General features: G+C 52.7%; 1 protein-coding gene across 1 annotated transcript; it reads left to right on the top strand.

The window, feature by feature from the left end:
- Nucleotides 1-10919: 10919 nt before the first annotated feature.
- Nucleotides 10920-13016, top strand: SPN (sialophorin). Its single transcript, XM_004587138.3, has 2 exons — nt 10920-11015; nt 11366-13016. The coding sequence occupies exon 2, from the start codon at nt 11400-11402 to the stop codon at nt 12900-12902; it is 1503 nt and encodes a 500-aa protein (XP_004587195.3). The 5' UTR covers nt 10920-11015; nt 11366-11399; the 3' UTR covers nt 12903-13016.
- The last annotated feature ends 8738 nt before the right edge of the window (nt 13017-21754 follow it).

The following is a 21754-nucleotide window of genomic DNA, read 5'->3' as shown; positions in this document are numbered from 1 at the left end:
TCCCCAGGTAGCTGCAATGGTCGGTGCTGAACTGATCTGAAGCCAGGAGCCAGGAGCCTCTTCTGGGTCTTCCATGTGGGTTACAGGATCCCAAGGCTTTGGGCCATCCTCAACTGCTTTCCCAGGCCACAAGCAGGAGGTTGGATGGGAAGTGGAGCAGCTGGGACAAGAACCGGCACCCATCCCGGCACATGCAAGGTGAGGATGTCAGCCACTAAGCTACTGTGCCAGGTCCAATAAATATTAAAAAAAAAAAAAAAAAAAAAAGCAAAAAGGTCAAAGACCTCTGCCAGCTGCCCCGCTGACTCAGAGTGCAAGAGCCTGTGGTGAGCTGAGGTCAAGTGTGGGTTGGCTACCTTCTCCTCCTGACCACCCCTCCTGCCTGGTCTTCCATCCATCCTGCCTGCCTGCCTATTGGCCTCCATGGGGTTTCCAGAGCATTTCAAGAGTCACCTGGTATCCGGGCCTTCAAATTAGCTTTGCCCTCATCTGGGATGCCCTTTTTCCAGATGACACATGCGTGGTGGATTCCTCACTTTCCGTGGGTCCTTGGGTGGTGGTCACCGTCTCAGAGTCGCCCACTAGGAGAGAGGAGCATTTCCTGCTTCCTACCTCAGGCTGCCCCATGACATCTGCATGATAGGTTGGTTTAGGTTTACGCCACCAGGACAGCGGTTATGAATGTACTTGGTGCTTTGCCATCCATAGCCCTGTGCCCAGCAGTTGCCTGGTGTTCACCAAATACTTGGGGATGAAATGAACCTGTTAACAATGCATGAGGTTGGGGCTGGCGTTGTGGGGCAGCATGTTAAGCCGCTGTTTGCAATAGCAGCAGTTCAAGTCCCAGCTGCTCTGTGTCCAATCCAGCTCCCTGCTAATGTGCCTGGGAAGTCGGCTGACTAAGGCCCAAGGTCTGGTACCCCTTTCAAACATGTGGAAGAGATGAGATAGAGTCTTGGGCTCCTGGCTTTGGCCTGGTCCAATGCCAGCAGTGGTAAGTACTTGGAGAATGAGCTAGTGGATGGAAGATCTTTCTCTCACTTTGCCTTTCAAATTAATATATAAATATATATTAATATATAGAACAGATTTATTTATAGATTTCTTTGAAAGACAGATTTAGAGAGAGAAGGAGGTACACGTGGCAGGAACTCATGTAAGTCAACTGTCACCTGCTTCCTCCATGGTGAACATTCTTTGGCTTCTTATTTGTTTATTTATTTAGTTATACTGGAAAGGCAGAACTTCAAAGAGAGAAGAGACACAGAAACAAAGAAGTCTTCCATCCACAACAGCCAGAGCAGAGCTGGTCTGAAGCCAGGAGCCAGGAGCTTCTTCTGGGTCTCCCACAAGGGTGCAGGGGCCCAAGCACCTGGGTCATCCTCTGCTGCTCTCCCAGACACATTAGCAGGTAGCTGGATGGGAAGTGGAACAGCTAGGACTCGAACCTGTGCCTGTATGGGATTTTGCAGGTAGAGGCTTAACATGTTTTGCTGTGGTGCTGGCCCCAGGATGTACTTAGCAGGAAGTTGGGCTCAGGGCAGGAGGCAGACATCAAGAAGTCCTTGGTTGTGGAGCCTGGGAATCTCTAACCCAGCCAGTGCCTGGCCCAGCTAAGGTTTCTGTGAATATCTTTATTTTATGGATTTATTTATTTTGGGGCCTGGTGTGGTAGCCTAGCATCTTGCATGCTGTGTCATTCCACATGGGCACCAGCTCTATTCCCAGTGATCTCGTGTCCTATCCGACTCCCTAGGGACTTGTGGCCTGGGAAAACAGTTGAAGATGGCCCAAAACCTTGAGACCCTGCACCCACATGTGGAAAACCCAGAAGAAACTCCGGGCTCCTGGCTTCAGTTGGCGCAGCTCCTGCTGTTGCGGCTGCTTGAGGAGTGAACCAGCAGACAGAAGATCTTCCTCTCTGTCTTTCCTCCTCTCTGTATATCTGATTTTGCAATAAAAAATAATATATCTTTTAGATTGGTAAATTTACAGAGAGAAGGAGAGATGGAGAGAAAGACCTGTCACTGTAAGTGGCTGCAAGGGATCCGGAGCCAGAAGCCAGGAGTCTCCTCCGGGTCTCCCACGCGGGTGCAGGGTCCCAAGGCTTTGGGCCGTCCTCGACTGCTTTCCCAGGCCACCAGCAGGGAGCTGGCTGGGAAGTGGAGCTGCCGGGACATGACCCGGCGCCCATATGGGATCCCGGCGATTACAAGGGGAGGATTAGCCATTACGGTGGCCAGACTGTATGGTCTTAAAGGCCACTTGTGCTCCAGAGTGAACTGGTAGGAGGTGAATGGCTTCAGCACTTAAGCAGGGCTCTCCAACTCGGAGCTAGACTTACACTCGCCTGCTTTTGAGGTGGGAGGGCGTTGAGAAGAACTCTGATTAACAAAAGACTTTGTATCAGCAAAGACACATTTTCACATCCTGGAGGAAAATGTAGCAGTCCTTCTAGGTTCTAAGAAAAAACAATTTTTTTTTTTTTTGGCTCAAAATCTGTTTTATATATCTGTGAGAATTAAATGCTTAGAAAGTTTGCCTTCTTAGGAAGATCACATTTAAAAAAAAAAAAATGTATCTCCCAGATAGGGTCCCATCTGCCCAAATGCCCCTGACTGCCGGGGCTGGGCTGGGCCGAATCCAGGAGCCAAGGACACACTCAGGGTTTCCCATGTGAGTGGAAGGGCTCCGCATGCTTGGTCACCTATCGCCTTTGCCTGCCAGGGTGCACGCTAGCAGGAAACTGGAGCTGGGAACCAAACAAGGACACTCTGCAGTGAACCACCAAGCCACACACCTGCCCCTGGGAAGGCCACTTTAATTGAAAGTGACTTGAGTTTGTGCCCTTGAAGGGCCAGCCCTTGAAGGCAGAGGATGTGGGGGTAGAAGAGACGCCCTTCACCCAGGAGAAAGGAAGCATCATGCCCGGCTGGGGCTGTGCGATGAGGGGTCGGGCAGAGAAGGAGCTGGCCCAGCCTGAGTCAGGAACTGGAGAAGCCAGCAGAAGCTCCAAGACACACGCCAAGACCCCTGACCCAGGATGAGAAACCCCAGTGAATTATCAGAGCAACAGTGACCGGGGACTCAGAATTTTCTGTTTTCCCCATTGCTGGACCAGACAGCACTGAGCTGAAATTTTTGAGATGCCGGAGACAGTGTTTTTATAGCTTCATCAACCATTGCCAGCCACATGTGGTTTCCAAGGGCTTCAACTGTGGCTGGCTAATGGCAACAGAGGGGGCTGAATTCCAAGTCTTATTACTTAATTTTTTAAAGGATTTATTTATTTTTATTTGAAAGACATTTACAGAGAGAGTGACAGAGAAAGACCTTCCACCTGCCGGTTCACTCCCCAAATGGTAGCAATGGTGGAGTTGGGCCAATCCAAAGCCAGAAGTCAGGAGCTGGCTGCAGGGCCCCAAGGCTTTGGGCCATCCTCAGCTGCTTTGCCAGGCCATAAGCAGGGAGCTGGATCAGAAGTGAAACAGCAGAGGCACAAATTGGCGCCCAGCTGGGATGTCAGTGCTGCAAGCAGAGGATTAGCCTGCTATGCACTGTGCCAGCTCCTATTTCTTAAATGTTCTAATGTTCTAATGGACGCCTGCTAACTGTCCATCTTTCAGGGATGCCATGAGATATTTCAACACAGCAGCCATTCATTTATCTCTTCTTGGTAGTGACAAACTCAAAATTTTGAAAGACACAGTGAATCATCGCTATTCTATAGAAAGGGGCAGGGGGAGGGGGCACATTTCCTCTGAACTTATTTAAGTTGGTTCTCCCATCTCCACTCCTCCGCCCCCATCCTTCCCTGCCTGAGGTAGCCAGGATCTCATTCTCCATCCCTGGGAGATCAACTTTTTCAGCCTGCACACAGAAAGGCATGTGTGGTATTGGTCTTCCTGGGTCACCTGACAATGTCCTTCTCCCTACCCCCAACCCCTGCCTACTATCATCGACAGATTTCCTGCGTTCGAGTGCATGATCAGAGCAGCCGCCATGCTAACCCTGTGCTGACCGAGGCTTCGTGTGAGTTCTTAGTGGGCAATGTTTGTTCCACTACTATGGTGAAATGCCCGAGGCTGGATGCTTCACGCAGAAGCTGGGTTTCTGTAGTTCTCAGCTCAGGAGGATGGAGGGCAAGGGTGTGGTGCAGGAACTGACTGGGTTCTGGTGTGGAGGTGGCATGGGAGGGCCGGACCGCATGGTGCCCCCCCCCCCCAAGCCAGGGCAGCAGGCCGGCGGGGGTGGGGGGAGGTCTTCCTGTTGTGCTAGCCGCTCAGCCACACTGGAGCTATCTTAGGGGTCCCCCCACACCCGCCTGGCCCCTCTGAGAAAAACAACTCCCTCGCTGACCTGATGACCTCCCGCCAGGCTCTACCTTTTTTTTTTTAAGATCTATTTTATGTATTTGAAAGGCAGAGTTCAAGAGAGAGAGATCTTACATCCATTGGTTCTCTTCCCAGATGACTACAACGGCTGGAGCTGAGCTAAGCAGAAGCCAGGAGCCAGGAGATTCTTTGTGTGTGTGTGTGAGAGAGAGAGAGAGAAAGAGGGAAAATCTTCCAGTTGCTGGTTCGCTCCCCAAATGGCGCAAATGACCGGAGCTGAGCCAATCTGAAGCTAGGTGCCAGGAGCCAGTGGATTTTTCCGGGTCTTCCATGTTGGTTCAGAGATCCAAGTGTTTGAGCCATCTTCTACTGCTTTCCCAGGCCATTACAGGCAGCTGGTTCTGAAGTAGAGCAGTTGGGACACGAACCAGTGGACAAATGAGCAGTGAGCCCCATGGTGCTGGCTCCTGTCCAGTTCTGTTGTTTGTATGTTTCCTGTGCAAAGTGGAATGTATCTCTTTCGCATTATCTGTAACTCACCATCCACACAGCAACTACAGCCCACACAAGGAGAGTTTATATTAATAAATTTTCAATAGGATGTAGATAAAACTCAAGGAACTAGCAAAGCAAGAACCCAAACATAAACCAAACCCAACATTAGTAGGACAGGAATAATAAAGATATGAGCAGAAATAAAATTGAGACTAAAAAAAATGCAGATAAAAAAGTTGCTTTTTTGGAAGTATACATCAAAACCTTTAGCTACAGCAAGAAAAAAAAAGGAGAGAGAGAAAGATGCAAGTGAAAGTGAAAGATGACTGACCGATGCAGGGGTTAAAGACGGTGCTTGGGATCCCACAGACGCATGTTCAAGTCCAGCTCCGTGAGTGCTCACCCCGGGAAGTGGCCAGTGAGGTCACTCAAGCACTTGGCTCCCTGCCACCCACCTAGGCGTTCTGGACGGAGCTCCGGGCTCCTGGCCTCAGCCTGGTGCAGTGCTGGCTCCGGTTCCAGGCGTGTGGAGAGGGAGCCAATGGAAAGATGGCTGTCTATCTCTCGTGAATAAAATGGAAATAAACATTTAATCAGAGATGAAAAATTACGACTGATACCTCAGACACAGAAAAGCTCACGAGGGAGCCTTATAAATAATGAAGCTAACAAACTGGAAAACCTAGAAGGGATGAATTTCTGGACCTACAATCTACAACAATGGAAACATAAGGGCATAGCCAGGATTCTCCCAGGCCAACCAAGACCAAGCAATCAAGGTGAAGGAATAAACAAGTCTCCCAACACAGAAAAGTCCAGGCTCGGGTGGCTTCGCTGTTGAATTTCATTCAAGCTTGAATGAAGAATTAACTGTTTAAAATTGTTCCAGATGAACTCTTCGAGGCCAACATTACCCAGATGGCAAAACCAGACATGAACACAGATAGGGGCTGGTATGACTGGCATCTCACATGCATGAAGGTTCCAGTCCCAGCTACCCGCCCTTCCAGTGCAGTTGGCCACTGGGCAGCCCTTGGGCCCCCGCCACCACGTGCGAGAACTTGGTGGAGTCCCAGCCCTGGCTGTTGTGGCTATATGGGGAATGAATCAGCAGATGGAAGACTCTCTTTCCCTTCTCTCCCTTTGAAATACATGAAGAAATAGTGATTTAAAAAGAAAATCTATGGGGCTGGGTGCAAAGGAGAAGGCAGTTGGGAAAATTCCACCTCCTTGGGCCAGTGTTGTGATGCGGCAGGTAAAGCCGCACCTGCTGCAACACCCCTGGCGCCGACAGAACCCTGTCTCTGTAACTCTGCTCTTCAGATAAATGAGTATTAAAACAAAAAGAATTGGTTTCAGCCAAGCTTCACACGGCATTTTGGGGCGCTGTCGCAAGTGCTCTCTGAGTCTTAACTCGGGCAGTCTTCACAGCAACTGTGCCTGGTGGGGGTTCCTGTCTTTATCTCCGTCCAGCAGCAAACCAGGGCCCAGAAAACCGAGCAAAGCAAGTCACACAGGGTCCAACGTGTTGATTCAATTAGCTAATCTTTGCCTTGCAAGCGCGAGCACCCCGTGTGGGTGTTGGTTCAGGTCCTGGTTCCTTTACTTCCTGTCTCTCTCCATGCTTGTGCCCTGGGAAAGCAGAAGAGGACAGCCCAAGGCCTTGGGACCCTGCACCCATGTGGGAGATCCGGAAGAAGCTCCTGGCTTCCGATCAGCTCAGCTCCAGCCGTTGCAGTCACTTGGAGAGTGAACCAGTAGGACAGAAGATTATATTCTCTATCTCTTCTTCTCTCTGTAAATCTGCCTTTCCAGTAAAAATAGATAAATCTTTCTTTAAAGTTATTTTGGATGATGTTTACATAGTTGATCAGCGTGGGAAGGGTCAGGGGTTAGGGAAAAGTGGGTATGGTCATTGTTTCCAAATCTTCTACTTCTTCTTCCTGTTTCTGGGGGAAGGGAGGAGTTAAGGGAAGGAGCCATACCCAGCCTCCTTTTTCTTTTTTTAGATAAATTTTTTTTTTTTTTTAAAAAGCTAAAACTGAAAGCTATAGCTAGCCACTCAGCCACACTGCACCACAGGGTCTGACACCAAAGCTAAATATTGAATAGGGTCACAAAGGTGACCATTACAACAGACCTGAAAAGAAGAACAGATTTTTAAAGGATAATGTGTATATTTGAAGGACAGAGCTATAGAGCAAGGGAGATCTTCCATCCACTGGCTCATTCTCCAAATAGCTTCCATGTGCTGGGATGCGTCCAGGCCAAAGTCAGGAGCCAGGAGTCCCAGCGGGGTTACAGGGACCCAAACACTGAGGCAAACCCCTTTTGCTTTCCGGCTCACTAGCAGGGAGTTAGATTGAAAGTGGAGCAGCTGGGACTCAAACTAGAGCTCATTTAGGGTGTTGATGTTGCAGGTAGCAGTTTAACTGCACAACACTGACTCCTGAAAACAGGGATTTAACTAACCTGGCAGGTGGGAGGTGCTGATGCTGGGTGGGAAGGGAGCGGAAGTGCACAGCTGCAAGCAGCAGAAATAGGGGCAGGTGTTTGGCCACCTGGAACATCAGCACCCTATAGCAGAATGTCTAGGTTGAGCTCTGGATCCACTTTTTTAAATTTTTTTTTTAATTTGAAAAACAGATAAACAGAGAGAATGAGAGACAGAGAGAGCTTCTACCTGCTGGTTCACTTCCCAGACAGCCAGAGCTGCGCTGATCTGAAGCCAATAGTCAGGAGCTTCTTCCAGGTCTTCCATGAGGGTGAGGGGCCTTGAGCTGTCTCCATTGCTTTTCTAGGCTATAAGCAGAGAGCTGGATGGGAAGTGGAGCAGCTGGGACTAGAACCTTATGGGATGCTGCTGGTGCTACAGGTGGAGGTTTAGTCTGTTTTGAGCCACTGCACTGGCCCCCTGGCTCCACTTTGGATTCCAGTTTCCTGCTAATGTGCATTTTGGGAGGAAGTAAGTGATGGTTCAAGCAGCTGCGTCCCTGTCATCCTCATGTGGGACACTAGGATTGAGTTCCTGGCTCCTGGCTTTGAGTTGATGTGGGCATTTGAGGGGTGGGGTGGAGGGGAGGAGTGTCAAGAGTGAGCCAATAGAAGAAAGATCTCTGTGTCTCTGCCTTCCAGAAAGGAAAGAGAAAAAAGTAAAGGAATCCACCTGTTGGGGGTGTGGGTACATGGAAGCGTCAAGGCCAAACCAAGTTTGGCCCTTAAAGTGGTACCTCTCTGGGATTATGACATCAGCAGCTTGGGGACAGGGTGAGCAGCAGGACCATTGTTGTACAGATAAGCACCCCAGTGCCTGGAGAATGTGTTACATTGATAACCATGAAAAAAAAATAGATAAACCAGGCATTTTTATCACTTTCTCTCGCTAGAAAGAAATTCTAAAGGGATGTTGCTGCTTGCCTGGGCCGGGAGCCCGGGGCAGCAGGCCAGGGAGCAAGCCGGACCCTGTGGCTCTGGGTGGGTGAGCCTAAACATCTACCGTGTCAAAGGTCACCATGGTGTCAGAGGTCAAGCTGGCCTGATTTCTGTTAAGGTGGCCAAGGGGGATGGCGGGCAGTCCATTTCAGCTTGTATGGTGGTTGTGAGCATTTTACAGGGAGGGTGAGGAAGAGGAGAGGGCGTGGTTGGGGTTGGAAGGTTCCGTGGAGTCAGAGTGTGAGACGGTGCAAAGGGAGCTGTGTGCCCTAGGGATGGCATCGGGTGGGCTTGCGGGTGGGCAGCGGTGGGATTAAGGATCCCGTTCTGCACATATCCCAGAGACAGTGAGATGGGGACCCTGAACTTCTGGCCAAGGAATGCCTCCCAGTCCTTGAAAGAGACATTGGGTCATCCCTCCACACTCACAGGAGACCCTCTGCCCAAATCCAAATCCACAGCCCCCTAGCTCAAACACATCTTCCTGCATCCTTGATATCATGGTGAGACTAGGGGCTGGTGTGGCGGCATGGCTGGCTCATCCACTGCTGGTGACATCACCATCAGAGCATTGGTTCGAGTCCTGGCTGCTCTGGTTGGGATCCAGCTCCCTGCTGGTGCTCTTGGGAAAGCAGCAGGAGGTAGTCCACATGTCTGTGCCCCTGCCACCTACATGGGCCATCTGTCCACCTTCGGGGGGTGCAGAAGAACTCAAGGGCAGGGAGGCCATCCCAAGAGCAGGTGGTGTAGCCTGGAGCCGGTACAGGGGGCCCAGATCTTCTCCTGTGGCTTCTGACCAGCTCCTGTCCACCTGAAGTCTGGCTTGGATTAGCCCCTCAGAGGCCCACCGGGGAGCTGGGGCCTGTGGAGAGTAGAGTTGTTCTCTTAGTAAAAGCTGGTTAACTTCTGATGACGTCTGATGGTGTCAGTGGCGGCCGTGGCTGCAGAGTGACTGGCTCTGTGGCCCCACTTCTCACCTTGCCCCCATCTTGGATCCCCGTGCCTGGATCCTTCAGCCTAGAACCCTCTGCCTTCTCTCAGCCAGACATCTTGAGTTGATATACTGAAGTGGATTCCTAACTGGGTACCAAGCACCTTCTTGGGACTGGTGACAGATTGTGTGAGCAGATCCAGGCCTGAGATCCCAGAGCCTCTAAGGACCCAGGGAGAGGAGAAAGAAAAATATAAGCAGAAAGTAAAGGATGACCTGGAGATTGAGGCAGGTGGGAGCGTATGGAGAGAAAAGGAGAGGATCGTGGCTGGTGGCGCAGGCTGGAGAGGAGGTGGGCCAGAGAAGGAAAAGTTAGGATGAGTGGTCAGGTTCTACAGGTGGAGTGGAGGCCCCAGGGTATGCTGTTTTTAGGACAGAATGGGCAGGAGCAGTGGCAGTGTGGATAAGGCAGGGGGAGTGGCCATGTCAGGTGTGGTGGGCTCGGCTGGGAGCTGTGTTGGGGATGGGGTGGAGCAGGGACGGGGTCTGAAGGGCCATCCGGTCCCTCTGATTGCTCAGTGAAAAGCAGTTATAGGCACTGCTGAGAAAAGCCTCTTACAATGTCCACTCCCTGAACTGGAGGGCGTGGGGTTTGAATCCCGGCTCCCTTTCTGGTTTCCTGGTGATACACACCCTGGGAAGCAGCAGGTGGCAGCTCAGGGCTTGGGCCTCTCTCTTTCTCTCTCTCTCTCTCTCCACTCACTGGAGAGGCCTGGGTGGACTTCTGGGCTTCTGCCTGATCTTGCAGACATTTGGAGAACAACCCACCAATGAAACTTCTCCCTCTCTCTGCTTTTCACATAGGATATAAATAAATAAACAAGAAAAAAATCAAAAGAAGGTGAGGCCACATCTGGGGCACTCACTGGACTGTAGACAACTTGGAAAGACAGAGGCTTCTGTGTCATAGTGTATTGTTTTATTTGAAAAAAAAATTAAACTTCCAGAAAAGTTATGAGAAAAGTACAGTTTCCATTGTGTTCATATGCTGCTTTGTAACAAATCAGCTTGGATTTTTGTCTTTTTTTTTTTTTTTTTCTTAAGTAAGACAAAACCTAAAAGTGCCCACCATACCACAAGGCAGGGCTTACTCATGAGGGAAGTCAGGAAAGAGAAACCTTGCAGACAGGAGAGCTGAGAGCCCGACACACCCCAGCCAATGCTCCACCCAGTGGTACTCCTTCCAGGTTCCTGGCTCTGCTGGTCTCAGCAGAGTTTGGTGCCCTTGTGTGTGGTTGAGGGATGCCTCCCCGGCCGGGGACAGTGACTCCAGCGCCTTGTGGTGTGACGGTGATCAAGGATTCACAGATCTGTGAGAACATTGTCACACACCTCCCGCTCCCCTCCACCCCCACCAACACCCTCTGTCAGAGTCAGCACAGGAAACGCCACCCAAAGTCGCATCAGGGGACCTCAGATGGCAAACCACCTGCCCCTCCCTTCTACTCCCCAGAACCCCTCCATCCTCAAGTCCATTTCCATCACCCCAACCCTGACATTCCCACCCCAAGGGACCCCCCCACCTGCATCCCTGATGACCTTGGCTAACACTTCCCCTTGCCCCCAAAAGGGGTCCCCAGGTACCCTCTCAGGCTCTCCTTAGAGGAGCTGACTGGGGTGGGGCTTGATGCAGGGGTGGGGTGGGTGGAGTCAGGGCCCACTTCCTTTCCCCTTGGGGCCCTGTCTGCCCCAGTCCCGCCTCAGCCTCAGGAGCCGTTGGAGTGGCCGCCCCAGCTCTGTGCTGCGATTATCAACCGAAGCTGGTGAGAGTGTATGATCTGGGAAGCAAAGGTCCTCGGTGTGGGGGCTTGGGGCTGGGCCTGTGGCCGGGAAGGACTCCTGCTCAGTGATGGTGGCAGCAGTGGGGGAGAGGACCCAGGGGCTGAACGGGAAGTGGAGGGGGGCAATCAAGGCAGGCCCAGAGGTGGAGGTGGCACTGCCGGATTCGGAGTTCATGGGGAGTGAGTGCAGCTGCTCCCTGGTACTTGGTGATAATAGCAAAAGCCAGGGCTAGAAAGAGCTGTTAGACCGCAAACCAGGCCTGGCAGCTGGCAGGGAAGTGTGCCTCGCTGGCCTCCCCTCAATCCTGCTGCTCCCATGTCCCCACCTGCAGGTCCCATCTCTTGCCACTGCTGACTGCCCAGGACATGGCCCTGCTCCTCCTCCTTCTTGTTGGGGGTTCCTGGGCCCCCAGAGTGGTGAGTTCCCAGGCCTTGTTCTCCATTTCACCGTCAAATACCGTGCCTTCCATCTCCTCCACCAGTTTGGCCGTAATGGACTCTGGGAAGGCCAACTCGAGAGACGGTGAGAGTGAGTCCCCCGGTAGCTCCCTGGCACCTGAATCCAAAACCTCCCAGGAAGTTTCCTCTGAGAAGTCATTCATATACCCTGAGACTTCCAGTGTGGCCAGGGAGCCTGTTGTCCCCGTGGCAGCGAGTTCTCAGGGATCCCACATTCCAGCGACGATGACCAGCTCTCCTCTAGTAACCCCAGCAGCCTCTGGTGAGCCCAGCGGACACCTTATCACCACGGTGACCAGTACCTCAGGGACCTCTCCCGTCTCCAGGGAGAGCATGCCCATGATGGCCACCCCAAAGGCCCCTGAAGGCACTCTGTCCTTTTCACGTCCAGCTCAGGGTTCGAGTGGATTCCCTGTCACTATGGCAATGAGCACTGTGGAGACCACCAGGGGGACCAGTGAAACCCCCGTCACCATGGCAACCAGCTCTGTGGAGACCAGCAGTGAGACAAGTGGAACCCCCATCAGTAGGGCAACCAATTCTGTGGAGACCCCCAGTGGGAGCAGTGGAACCCCCATCACCATAGCAACCAGCTCTGTGGAGACCAAGGATGGGACCAGGGAAACTCCCATCACCATGGCAACCAGCACTGTGGAGACCCCCGGTGGGAGCAGCGGAATCCCCATTACCATGGCAACCAGCACTGTGGAGACCCCCGGTGGGAGCAGCGGAATCCCCATCACCATGGCAACCAGCTCTTCCAAGACCTCCAATGAGATGAGTGGATTCCCTACCACCATGGCAAGTAGCTCTGTGGAGACCACCAGTGCAACCAATGGTCACCCTATCACCGTGGTCCCTAGCTCCCTGGAGACCTCTGGCACTAGGGTAGAAACTGCTGTGGTGACTACCAAGGAGCCCTCTGGAAACACGAGCGTGCAGCCAGAGATGGGTGGCATGATGCTGGTGGCCATGCTGGTGGCTGTGCTGGTGGTCATACTTCTCCTGGCCCTGCTCCTGTTTTGGCGCCGGCGGCAGAAGCGGCGGACTGGCGTCCTGACTCTAAGCACAAGCGGAAAATACAACGGTGCTGTGGATGCCTGGGCTGGGCCAGTGAGGGTTGCCGATGAGGAGGCTGTGCTAACAATCGCAGGAGAGTCGGGGGGACCCAAAGCCTCGGGAACCCCCGAGGTGGAGGAGTCTGGTCAGCTGCCCACGCTCAGCACTTTCTTTGGTCGGCGGAAGTCTCGACAGAGCTCGGTGGCTCTGGAGGAGTTTAGGCCTGGGTCAGGCCCCGGCCCTATGGGGGAAGAGGAGGAGCCGCTGGTGGGTTGCGAGGAAGAGGCTGCTGACGCCCCTACTTCCAATGGGCCAGCAGCGGGGCCTGGGGCTGAGCCTCCCCGCTTGTGAATGAGCGGGTGCTGGAGCTCGCTGCCCTTCCCCACGCCCCTACCTCTCCACCTCCCCTGCTACTGTTACTTCCAACCTTTCCCTCACCAGGCGTCTCCAGGTGTTACCACCCTGGAGTCTTGCTCCCTCCCACCCCACCCCTGCAGGCAAATCCCTGTAACCAGCCCCTTAGCTGGGATGGCCCCCCATGGCTTTTCCGAAGTCCCATGTCTCCCATCACTTTTCTGCCCGTCTTTCTCTGGAGTCAATCCAGGGGATCGACGATCTGGACTTCTCAGAAAACCCTCCCCTTCCTCATCCCTCCTCCCCCAGGAGGGAGTCCAGAGTGTGCGAAAGAGGCGAAAGGGCCCACACATGAACTGCCATGGGGAATGAGCTTTGAAAAGTTCTTGACCGCCCCCCTACCCTGCCCCAGCCATAATCTTCTTTGGAGTCCTTGGGCCCGTGGCCAGCCTGAGGCCCGTGGGCATGTAGCTTTCCCAGACTCTGGGCTGGTCCCTGTCCCTGCCCCAGCCCCCACGCCCCCCACTCTGTCCTCCAGGCCTGGACTAAGGTGGGGGCAGGCTGACGCTTCCTCCTTCTGAGGGCAGAGGGCGGGAGTTCCTGGCCAGGTGTCGTTTTCAGAAGCTCTGGGCAGGCAGTGTCCCTCTGTGTGGGTTGATTCCTGAGTGTGGTCTGGGCAGGCTGACAATTTCCCCCCTGTGGAGGGGAGCAATGAGTCATAGGGTGTCGGGGTGATGGGGGGTGGGCAGGAAGGGGTTGCAGTGGCCAACAGATGTGGGTCTCAGGGTGCCCTCCCTCCTCTGCTGAGAGTTTGTGTGTCCTTGTTTTTGCCGAGAGCCAGTAGCGCGCGCACGCACACACACACACACACAAAGACCATAGCCCAAGGTCATACAATGCCAAAGGTTAATACTCCGCAGGTGTGACCCAAGTACAGGCTTCCTGGCGCAGCCTCGTCCCCCTTCCTCGAAAGGCTCCACGCGCCAGTGCACACCAGCACCCACACACACCCTCACTGACATATACACACAGCTTCACATTTACACACCCTCACACTTATACATCCTTCACACACACACACACACACACACACTGTTACACTCACACACACACAGAGGCAGGGAGGCAGCCTGCAGTGGGGGTTCAGTGCTGTGGGACCCTGCCTCTCTTAGATGCTCAGGTTGCTGTTGGTCTGGCTGCCTTTTTTGTGCTTTCAGGAGCTGACCTCTCTCCCTCCTCCTAGGGCAAGCAGTGAGAAGGCCAACCAGGAGAGGAAAGAAGCTGGAGTTGTCAGGCCATGGGGGGGGGGGTGTTTCTGAACTAGTGAGGAGAGACTAAGATCATCCCCCCACCTCCTTCCCCGGGGTATGCTGAGAGCCGCCGGGATATGATGTGGGCCAGAGGACTTTGCTAGCTGCCCAGGACCCAGAGGAAATTTGCAAAGAGGAAGTTGTTGAGACAGAGTAATTGGTATCACACCAGTATTCCAACTAACCTAGAAAGCCTGGAGGCTTCTTAGGAGGACCAGGTGGTCAGACTGAGGAACAGCGAGAGCTAGAAGGGGAGACAAGGGGGTAGAAGAGGCCTCAGGTCCACTTGCCTCAACCCTGTGGGGCCCAGCCTTGGAGCAAACTGGCCTCCTGCTAGCTGGGGTAGGCACCCCAGGGGCAGCGGGTAAAGCGCTGGCCACCTTCCCCTAGTTCTCACATGGTGTGTTTATTTGCATAGCAGAAGTAAGCTGGAAAAGTCCCTTGGACCTACCGCAACTCGTGGTTGACATTTACCAAACCAAGTGTCACCATTTCAGTTTTGGCAGCTCCAGTGACTGTGCTGGGAGCCCAGCAGCTCCTCCTCTGCCCCGGTGCTGCCTGTCTGCTGTGGCTGGTTTCTAGGTGCTGAAGGAAGCAGGGTGGGTGATGGTGGTGGGGTGGTCTGGGATTTCAGGGCAAAGAAAATATGAAATGTACTGTAAATATTGAAATAGAGACTCACACCACACTTCCGAAGGGAGTGATGGTGGGATGGGGGCAGAGGGGCGGGGCAGCTGGTGAGCTCTTTGCCTCCGTCGCTGTTATATTCCTGGTGGCTACTGTGCTGCCTGGAATTCCATGTTCAAGTTCATTTGGATGAGTGAAAACCAGAGCCAAGGTAGATGCTCTAAGATTTCAAAGAGCAGGACTGAGAGAAACAAGTAGGAAGCACAGAAGATGGTGATCGGACTAAATACGTCAGTTATGGCAATGGCTGCACATGACTTCCCATACTTGTCAAGATCACTCACAATTATGTTTTTGAAAGCCAGGTGACCACTGCGGAAGTGCTTGTAATACCATGTTTGTTGCAAACAAAAGAAAGTGATTAATCTTTTTTAAAATTTTCATATCTTTGATCCGTTTTCTCTTATTGTTAAATAATAAATTCATTTTATTTTTTATGATGTTTACATAGTTAGGAGGGATACATGCCTGTGGACCACTGACTACGGTGGGGAGGGTAGAGGTATAAGTAAGTAGATGAGACAATTGTTCCCAATCTCCTTTTTTCTTCTTATATCTGGGGGTGTGGGGGAGAGAAGGCCCTTCCTCGGCAGCCCAACCAAATCAGTGCCGGCGGATGGGGGATGAGCACTCGGTAACATCCCAGGAGCCCCGATAAGGAGCATGTTTCGAGGATATTCGTTAACCGGTTTTGATCGTTCTGAGATGCTGTTGATTTCGTTGCCCCAAGGTTGAGGAAATCCTTCCGAGGTGCATTGGCTGACATAATCCACCCTAGAGTCTTGATTTGCTCAGATTCTCGCTGTCAAAACTTGGCTGGGAGAGCTGTTCGATTTATACTGCCATCCATGGTACTAGACATTTCTGCAGGCCTTCAATGGATGGTTGTCATGTTCCCCAGGTGCATTCTGGGTATGCTGTCCACTGCACAGGCCTCAGCAATGAACAAGACCCAGTTCTGACTCATGTGCTGCTCGGTCAGACCACAGACCCTGTGATTTTCACCATGGTGGAGTTCTGAGTCCAGTGATCCAGTTGGGAGGTGGTTCCCCCCAAAAAATCTTCCTAGGGGTGACCCCAACCTGATTCCTGTGTGTGCCAACCAGTGTGGGGTCTGGCTCAGTACAACATCCATATTAACCTACTCAAACACTGGTGGTTGCAGTTGCTGGGTCAGTTCTGTCCCTAGCTCCATCTCAAATACAAACCAATGGATGCTACAACCAGGCTCATCCCTGCCCACCACATACTTTGTCCTCATGCACACTAGTGGGAACTGCAGCCCAGTTGGAATGACCCCCAATAACCCTTACCAGGTCCGCCTCCAGCCCTGCTTTCTGTACATGCTGGTATGTGCAGCAAACTGGTCCAGTTTGTCTCGCATCCCATTCAGCTCTTGTACACATCATTGGGCATTGAAGCCTAACTCAGCCTGACTGACCTCACTATCCAGCTCACACTGCCTGCTTGTTCAGCCAGGCCTGCCCCATCTCTAGTTCTCATACTCACTGGTGGGAGCTGCAGCATATAAGAGAGTTGCCCACAGTTTCCTTACTTACTAGTCCCATGCTCAGCCTCAGATCTTGCACTTTCCAGGTGGTTCTGTGGTCTAGCCTGACAGAACTTGCCCCTAGTCCCAAAACCTGCTAGCTGATGCTGCGGCAGAGCCTGACCAGCCCCCACTTATACTTAGATATGGTACACCAGTAGATACGGTTGCTTAGCTCAGCCTGTCTCTCCCCCTAACCCAGCTCATATGCAGGTCAGTGGCTTTTGTAGCCCTGCCTAGTCTGGTCTGCCCCAGTTCCAGCTGTCATATTCACCAGCAGGATAGCCCCCAAAACCCCCCTACCGGGCTTATCCCCATTCTGGGGTCTTATGAGTGCTGGTGGGAGCTGTGTCCCAGATCGGCATGACTCACCTCACCTTGGCATTCACCACCAGGTGCTACAGCCTGGCTCAGCCAGTCTACTTCCACTTCCAGCTCATACTGGCAGGTGTGAAGCCTAGTCCAGCTCACCATCCCCCAGTCCCGACCTTAATGTAAACTGGTGGGTGTTGTGGCCCAGCCTTGCTTGTCCTGCATCCCACCCTGTTTCTCATAAATGCTAGTTGGTTTTATGAACTGGCTGAGCCTGGTCTGCCCTCAGACCTGACCTACATGTATGCTAGTGGGTACTGTAACCTGGCCTTGATGTGGGCTACTCCCAGCCTTGGTTCTTACACTTACTTGCATGCACTGTGCCTGACAGAGGAGTTCCTCAAGTTTCTCTAGCATGTCACCTCCCAGTTGCAGATTTCTTACACATGGGTAGATTCTTGACCTAGCCTGACTTGGCCCACCTCCTGTCCCAGCAATACAATGGCCTTGCCTGAACAGCCCACACCTGTTGCAGCTCTTATCATTGGGTGTCCAGATCCACATGGCACACTCCCAGACCTAGCTCTCTCATGGCTCAGCAGGTGCAGAGATCTTATCCAGCTTGTTCTACATCCACCTTGGCTCTTATGAGACTATCAGGTATTGGAGCCTAGACCAGTCTGGCACATCCCAGACCCGGTTCACACTCATGCTGAGGGATGTTGTAGCCATGTCCAGCCCAGATCATCACCCCCATTCCAGCTTTCACACTCACCAGTGGGTACCACAGCCCAGTTGGAGTGTCCCTTAGCTCCCCAAACAGGCCTGCTCCCAGCCACAGATCTTGCATATGCCTGGAGGTTGCTCCAACCCATTCCAGCATAACCCATCACCTAGCCTTTGCCATCGGATGCTATAGCCTGGCCTGGCCTGATATGAAACCAGGAGCTTCTTCTGGGTCTCCCATGTGAGTACAGGGTCCCAAGGCTTTGGGCCGTCTTCTGCTTTCCCAGACCACAGGCAGGGACTAGATGGGAAATGGAGCAGCCAGGATATGAACTGGGACCCATATGGGATCCTGGCAGGTGCAAGGCGAAGACTTAAGCCTCTAGGCTACTGTGCCGGGTCCCTCTGTTTATCTTTATCTTAACAATATTTCGTCTTTGGCCACTAAGGATCTTTTCAGGCTCTTCAATTCCTCATGGAGGTCTTTCAAAGGCTCTCTCCAGGTGACACATGTTCCTTCTCCTGAGGATTTGTTGGAGGCCTCTCCCAAACCTTGGAGCTGACTTAAGGCATCTCCTGTTGTTGAATTAGACTGGTCACGAGTTTTGAGGATTTGGGGAACTTCCTTTGCCAACTCTGCTGGCAGTTTCTGGATGGTGTGTTTCACTGCAGCGGATGGTACCTTGTCGGCGCTGGAATTCCCGTCTATAGGATCAGTGAGAGGCTCCATTTTCTCTCGGTCGCTCAACAGAGCTGTGTGCCTTGTGTGGAGGTCTCTTATTTTGGCATCTTTCTCCTTTAAGGTGTTCTGATAATCGGCTAATAATTTGTTCTTCTGTTCCATGATCTGGAACAGTGTTCAGAGCTCTGTCAGCAAAATGCCGTAGTCTCATCTTGATGTTCTTTCACGTCCCTCCTCAGCACCACTTCAACAAAATATAAAACATAGCTCCAAAGTAGAGCCATGGGACATCCTAGCAGTCCCAGAAAGCTGTGTACGCTGGAGCGTAGGCCAGCTTATCGCCAGGACGTGTTTGTGTGCGGGGTGCTAAACTGGTCTGACAATCCCACCAAGTGTTGCCAGAGCAAGGCATGCTGGGGCTTTATATAGGCAGCAGACAATGGGGTTGCCTGGAGACAGCAGGCCCAGTGTTCCGTCCTCTGCCCCTCTGAAACCCATTGGCTCCTTGGTCCTCTTTGTGCCCCTCCCCCTCCCCAAGTGAGGCTCCCACCAAGGCCCGAAAAGCCCCTAAATGAATCATCTTTTTCCCAGTGTGCCTAAGCATCAGTATTAAAAATACAGAAGCTGTCATTCTGGTCAGGAAACACTTTTAGTTTCCCTTGGCACAAGTGTGGACTGGGACTGGACGCACCAAGCCGGCCAGACCCCAACACCGTCTGGTGTCCTGGAGGACCAGAGTAGATGTGGGACGGACTAGGCTAGGTCTCAGCCCCTACTGAGCCATGTGTGAGCTGTATGTGGGTACGGACGAGCCATGGCTGGGCTGAATCATCCAACAGCAGGAACCAGCTTGGGTTGAAGGCCAGTCAGGACAAGCCACTGTTCCTACTAGGACAGGAGGTGAACTGAGTAGGGCTGGCTCATGGACCCCTGTTATGCGCAAAATCTGGCATTGGGAGGGTTCTGATGGAGGAGCCTGGGCAACTCCTCTGGCAGGACACAGTCCCTGCAGGTAAGTGCAAGAAGCATGATAGGAAACAGCCCAGAATAGGCCATGGAAAGTTTCCCACTGGCATACATTTGGCATGGGTCAAGGGCAGACCAAGCTGAAGCAGTTCACATCATCCATTGGCAAATCCGAGCACCAGAACAGAGTGTGGGTCGGGCCGGGTTAGGTCGCAACAAAAACCAGTCCACAATGCGGAATGTCAGGGTGAGGTTGCCTGTACCAGATGTGACTGCAGCACCCATCCAGCACACGTGAGAACCAGGAAGGGAGAGGGCAGAGCCTGTAGGGGAATAAGGGGTGGTTCCCTTGCTGGACGGCTACACCCACTGGAGAGCATGAGCTGGGATGGGGGCAGACCAGACTAGGCAGGGCTACAGCACCTGTGCGCCTCATGTGGACTAGATCAGGGAAAAGCCAGGATGGGCGGATTATTCCTACTGGTGCAAACAAAATTAGAGTGGGTGAGGGTTGTTGGGGCTTGGCCGCAGCAACAGCTGGCAGAAGCTGGCATGGGGGGCTAATTCTGTCAAGTCAAACTACAGAACCACCTGGAGAGTGCATGGTCTGGGAGTGAGAGAGAACTGGGAGGGAAACAGTGGGCTCCTCCCTCTTGGGTTGCCATTCCCGCTGGAGGGCACAAAAAACTAGGAAAGGGGCTGGAGTGGCTGGACAGAGAGACACTCAGCAACATCTGTGAGGGCTGGATGGTTGAGCTGGTTAGATGGAACTAAGCTTCAGTGCCTGTTGACATGTATGTGAGCCAAATGGGATATGGGGCAGACTGGAGTAGTCTGCTACACATACTGGTAAACCAGGGTGGGGGTGGGCCTGGTGGGGGTTATTGTGGGTCGGTCTGACTGGGCTGCAGCTCCCACTGGTTTATGTGAGGGCCGAGTATGTGCTGGGCAGAACCAGGCTGGACTGCAACACCCATTGGTTCCAGTGGAAGTCGGGGCTGAAAACAGAACCAACCCAGCAATTGCAACCACCAGCTGATCAGGGCGATGGACTGTGGCAGGCCCTGTACTTGCTAGTACATACAAGAATCTGGTCTGGGAACACTTCAAACTTTCTTTGGGGATCTCCCCAATCGAAATGGCAGACTCAGAACCCTAACCAAGAAAAGACGGAAGACAGAACAGGTCAATCAACCACCTCAGCTATATGTTGGCAGCGAAGTACTGGACAAATGGAGACTCTATGATGGACTATGTCAATCAGTGGATTCTTCAATGACCTCATCATGCTTGGAGTGGCGAGATTGGCAGTGATTCATAACTGGTGAACTATCAAAACCACTTGAGCAAGTATCTCAGAGCATGCTCCACATCCGGGACCTGAGGTAGGTGGGAGACTAGGTGGGGTTTCTCCCTCAATATTCCCTTTACCTCAGATATATGAAGGAAACGATATGGAGATAATACTCTTACCCACTTTCCTATAGCCCTTGTACCTTTTTACCCTAATTAACTATGTAAAGATTGTCAAAAATATAATTTTAAAAAATACAGGAGCTGGCCTTCTGGTGCCCCCAACCCACACCCCTTCTGTGTACAGTCTACCCAGGGTCAGGGCTGATGTCAGAGCCCCAGGCCATCCCTTGCTTTGTCCAGCCTGAGCCCCATGGGCTGCTGACGCTGCCTGAAGGAGCAGCTCAATTGCCTGAAGCAGCTGGTCAGGCTGACCGTAGGCAGGCGAGTGTGCTGGGCTCGGGCAGAGTCTCTCTGGGTTGTTGGCAGGACGGCGCTCCTCGGGCCCAGAAGATCCCGAGTGGGCATCAGCTATGCCCAAGGGCCAGTGGAGAATGGAGTTGGGGCTGTGCCCAGCTACAGCCTTGACACCAAGCTCTGTGATTCCCTGGAGGACAGCCAGGTGGACTGTAGCCTCCACGTGTGTGTGTGTGTGTGTGTGTGTGTGTTTTAATTTGGCTAGGCAGATTTACAGAGAGAAGGAGAAACAAAGTGTGCTAGATCTGTGGCCGAGAGTGGACCTGGCAAGGGAATTAAGGAGATGTCCTGGCTTGGCTGTGATTCCCACTGCTGAGCATGAGAGCTGGAATGGGGTGACAGATTGGTCTGGACATGGCTGAAGTATCCCACGGCATAGGTGTAGACTAGGTCTGGGATGTTGCATACTGGCCTAGGCTCTAGCACCCACTGGTGCCTGTGAGAGCCAGAGTGGGTGTAGGACAGGCTGGGCTTGGCCTGGTACCCAGTGAAGCACATGAAAACCAAGTCTGGGGATGGGCCACATGGGGCTGGGCTGTGGCATCTAACAGTAAGAGCCGGAGTGGGTGTGGCCTGGTTGGACAAGGCTGCTGTAGCCAGCACAGGAAGTGGGCCAAGTCAGCCAAAGCCAAGAACCAAACCAAATGCACAAGATCTGTGACTGGGAGAAGACCTGTTAGAGGAGATTGGGGAACTCCTCTGTCAGGACACAGTCCCTACAGGTGAACCCAAGAACTGAGACCGGGAGCAAACCAGCCCAGGTTACAGTACCTGCCAACATATGTGTGGCTCTGATCTGGGAGCAGGCTGTACTGGGCCAGTTCATAGCACCTACTGGCAGTTACGA

Source organism: Ochotona princeps, chromosome 24 (assembly GCF_030435755.1).
Source record: "Ochotona princeps isolate mOchPri1 chromosome 24, mOchPri1.hap1, whole genome shotgun sequence".
Lineage (NCBI taxonomy): Eukaryota > Metazoa > Chordata > Mammalia > Lagomorpha > Ochotonidae > Ochotona > Ochotona princeps.
Note: the sequence above shows the minus strand (reverse complement) of the source record. Positions and strands in the feature narration are given on the sequence as shown.

Coding starts and splice junctions, on each gene's coding strand:
- SPN (XM_004587138.3), top strand. CDS start 11,400: ATGGCCCTGCTCCTCCTCCTTCTTGTTGGGGGTTCCTGGGCCCCCAGA.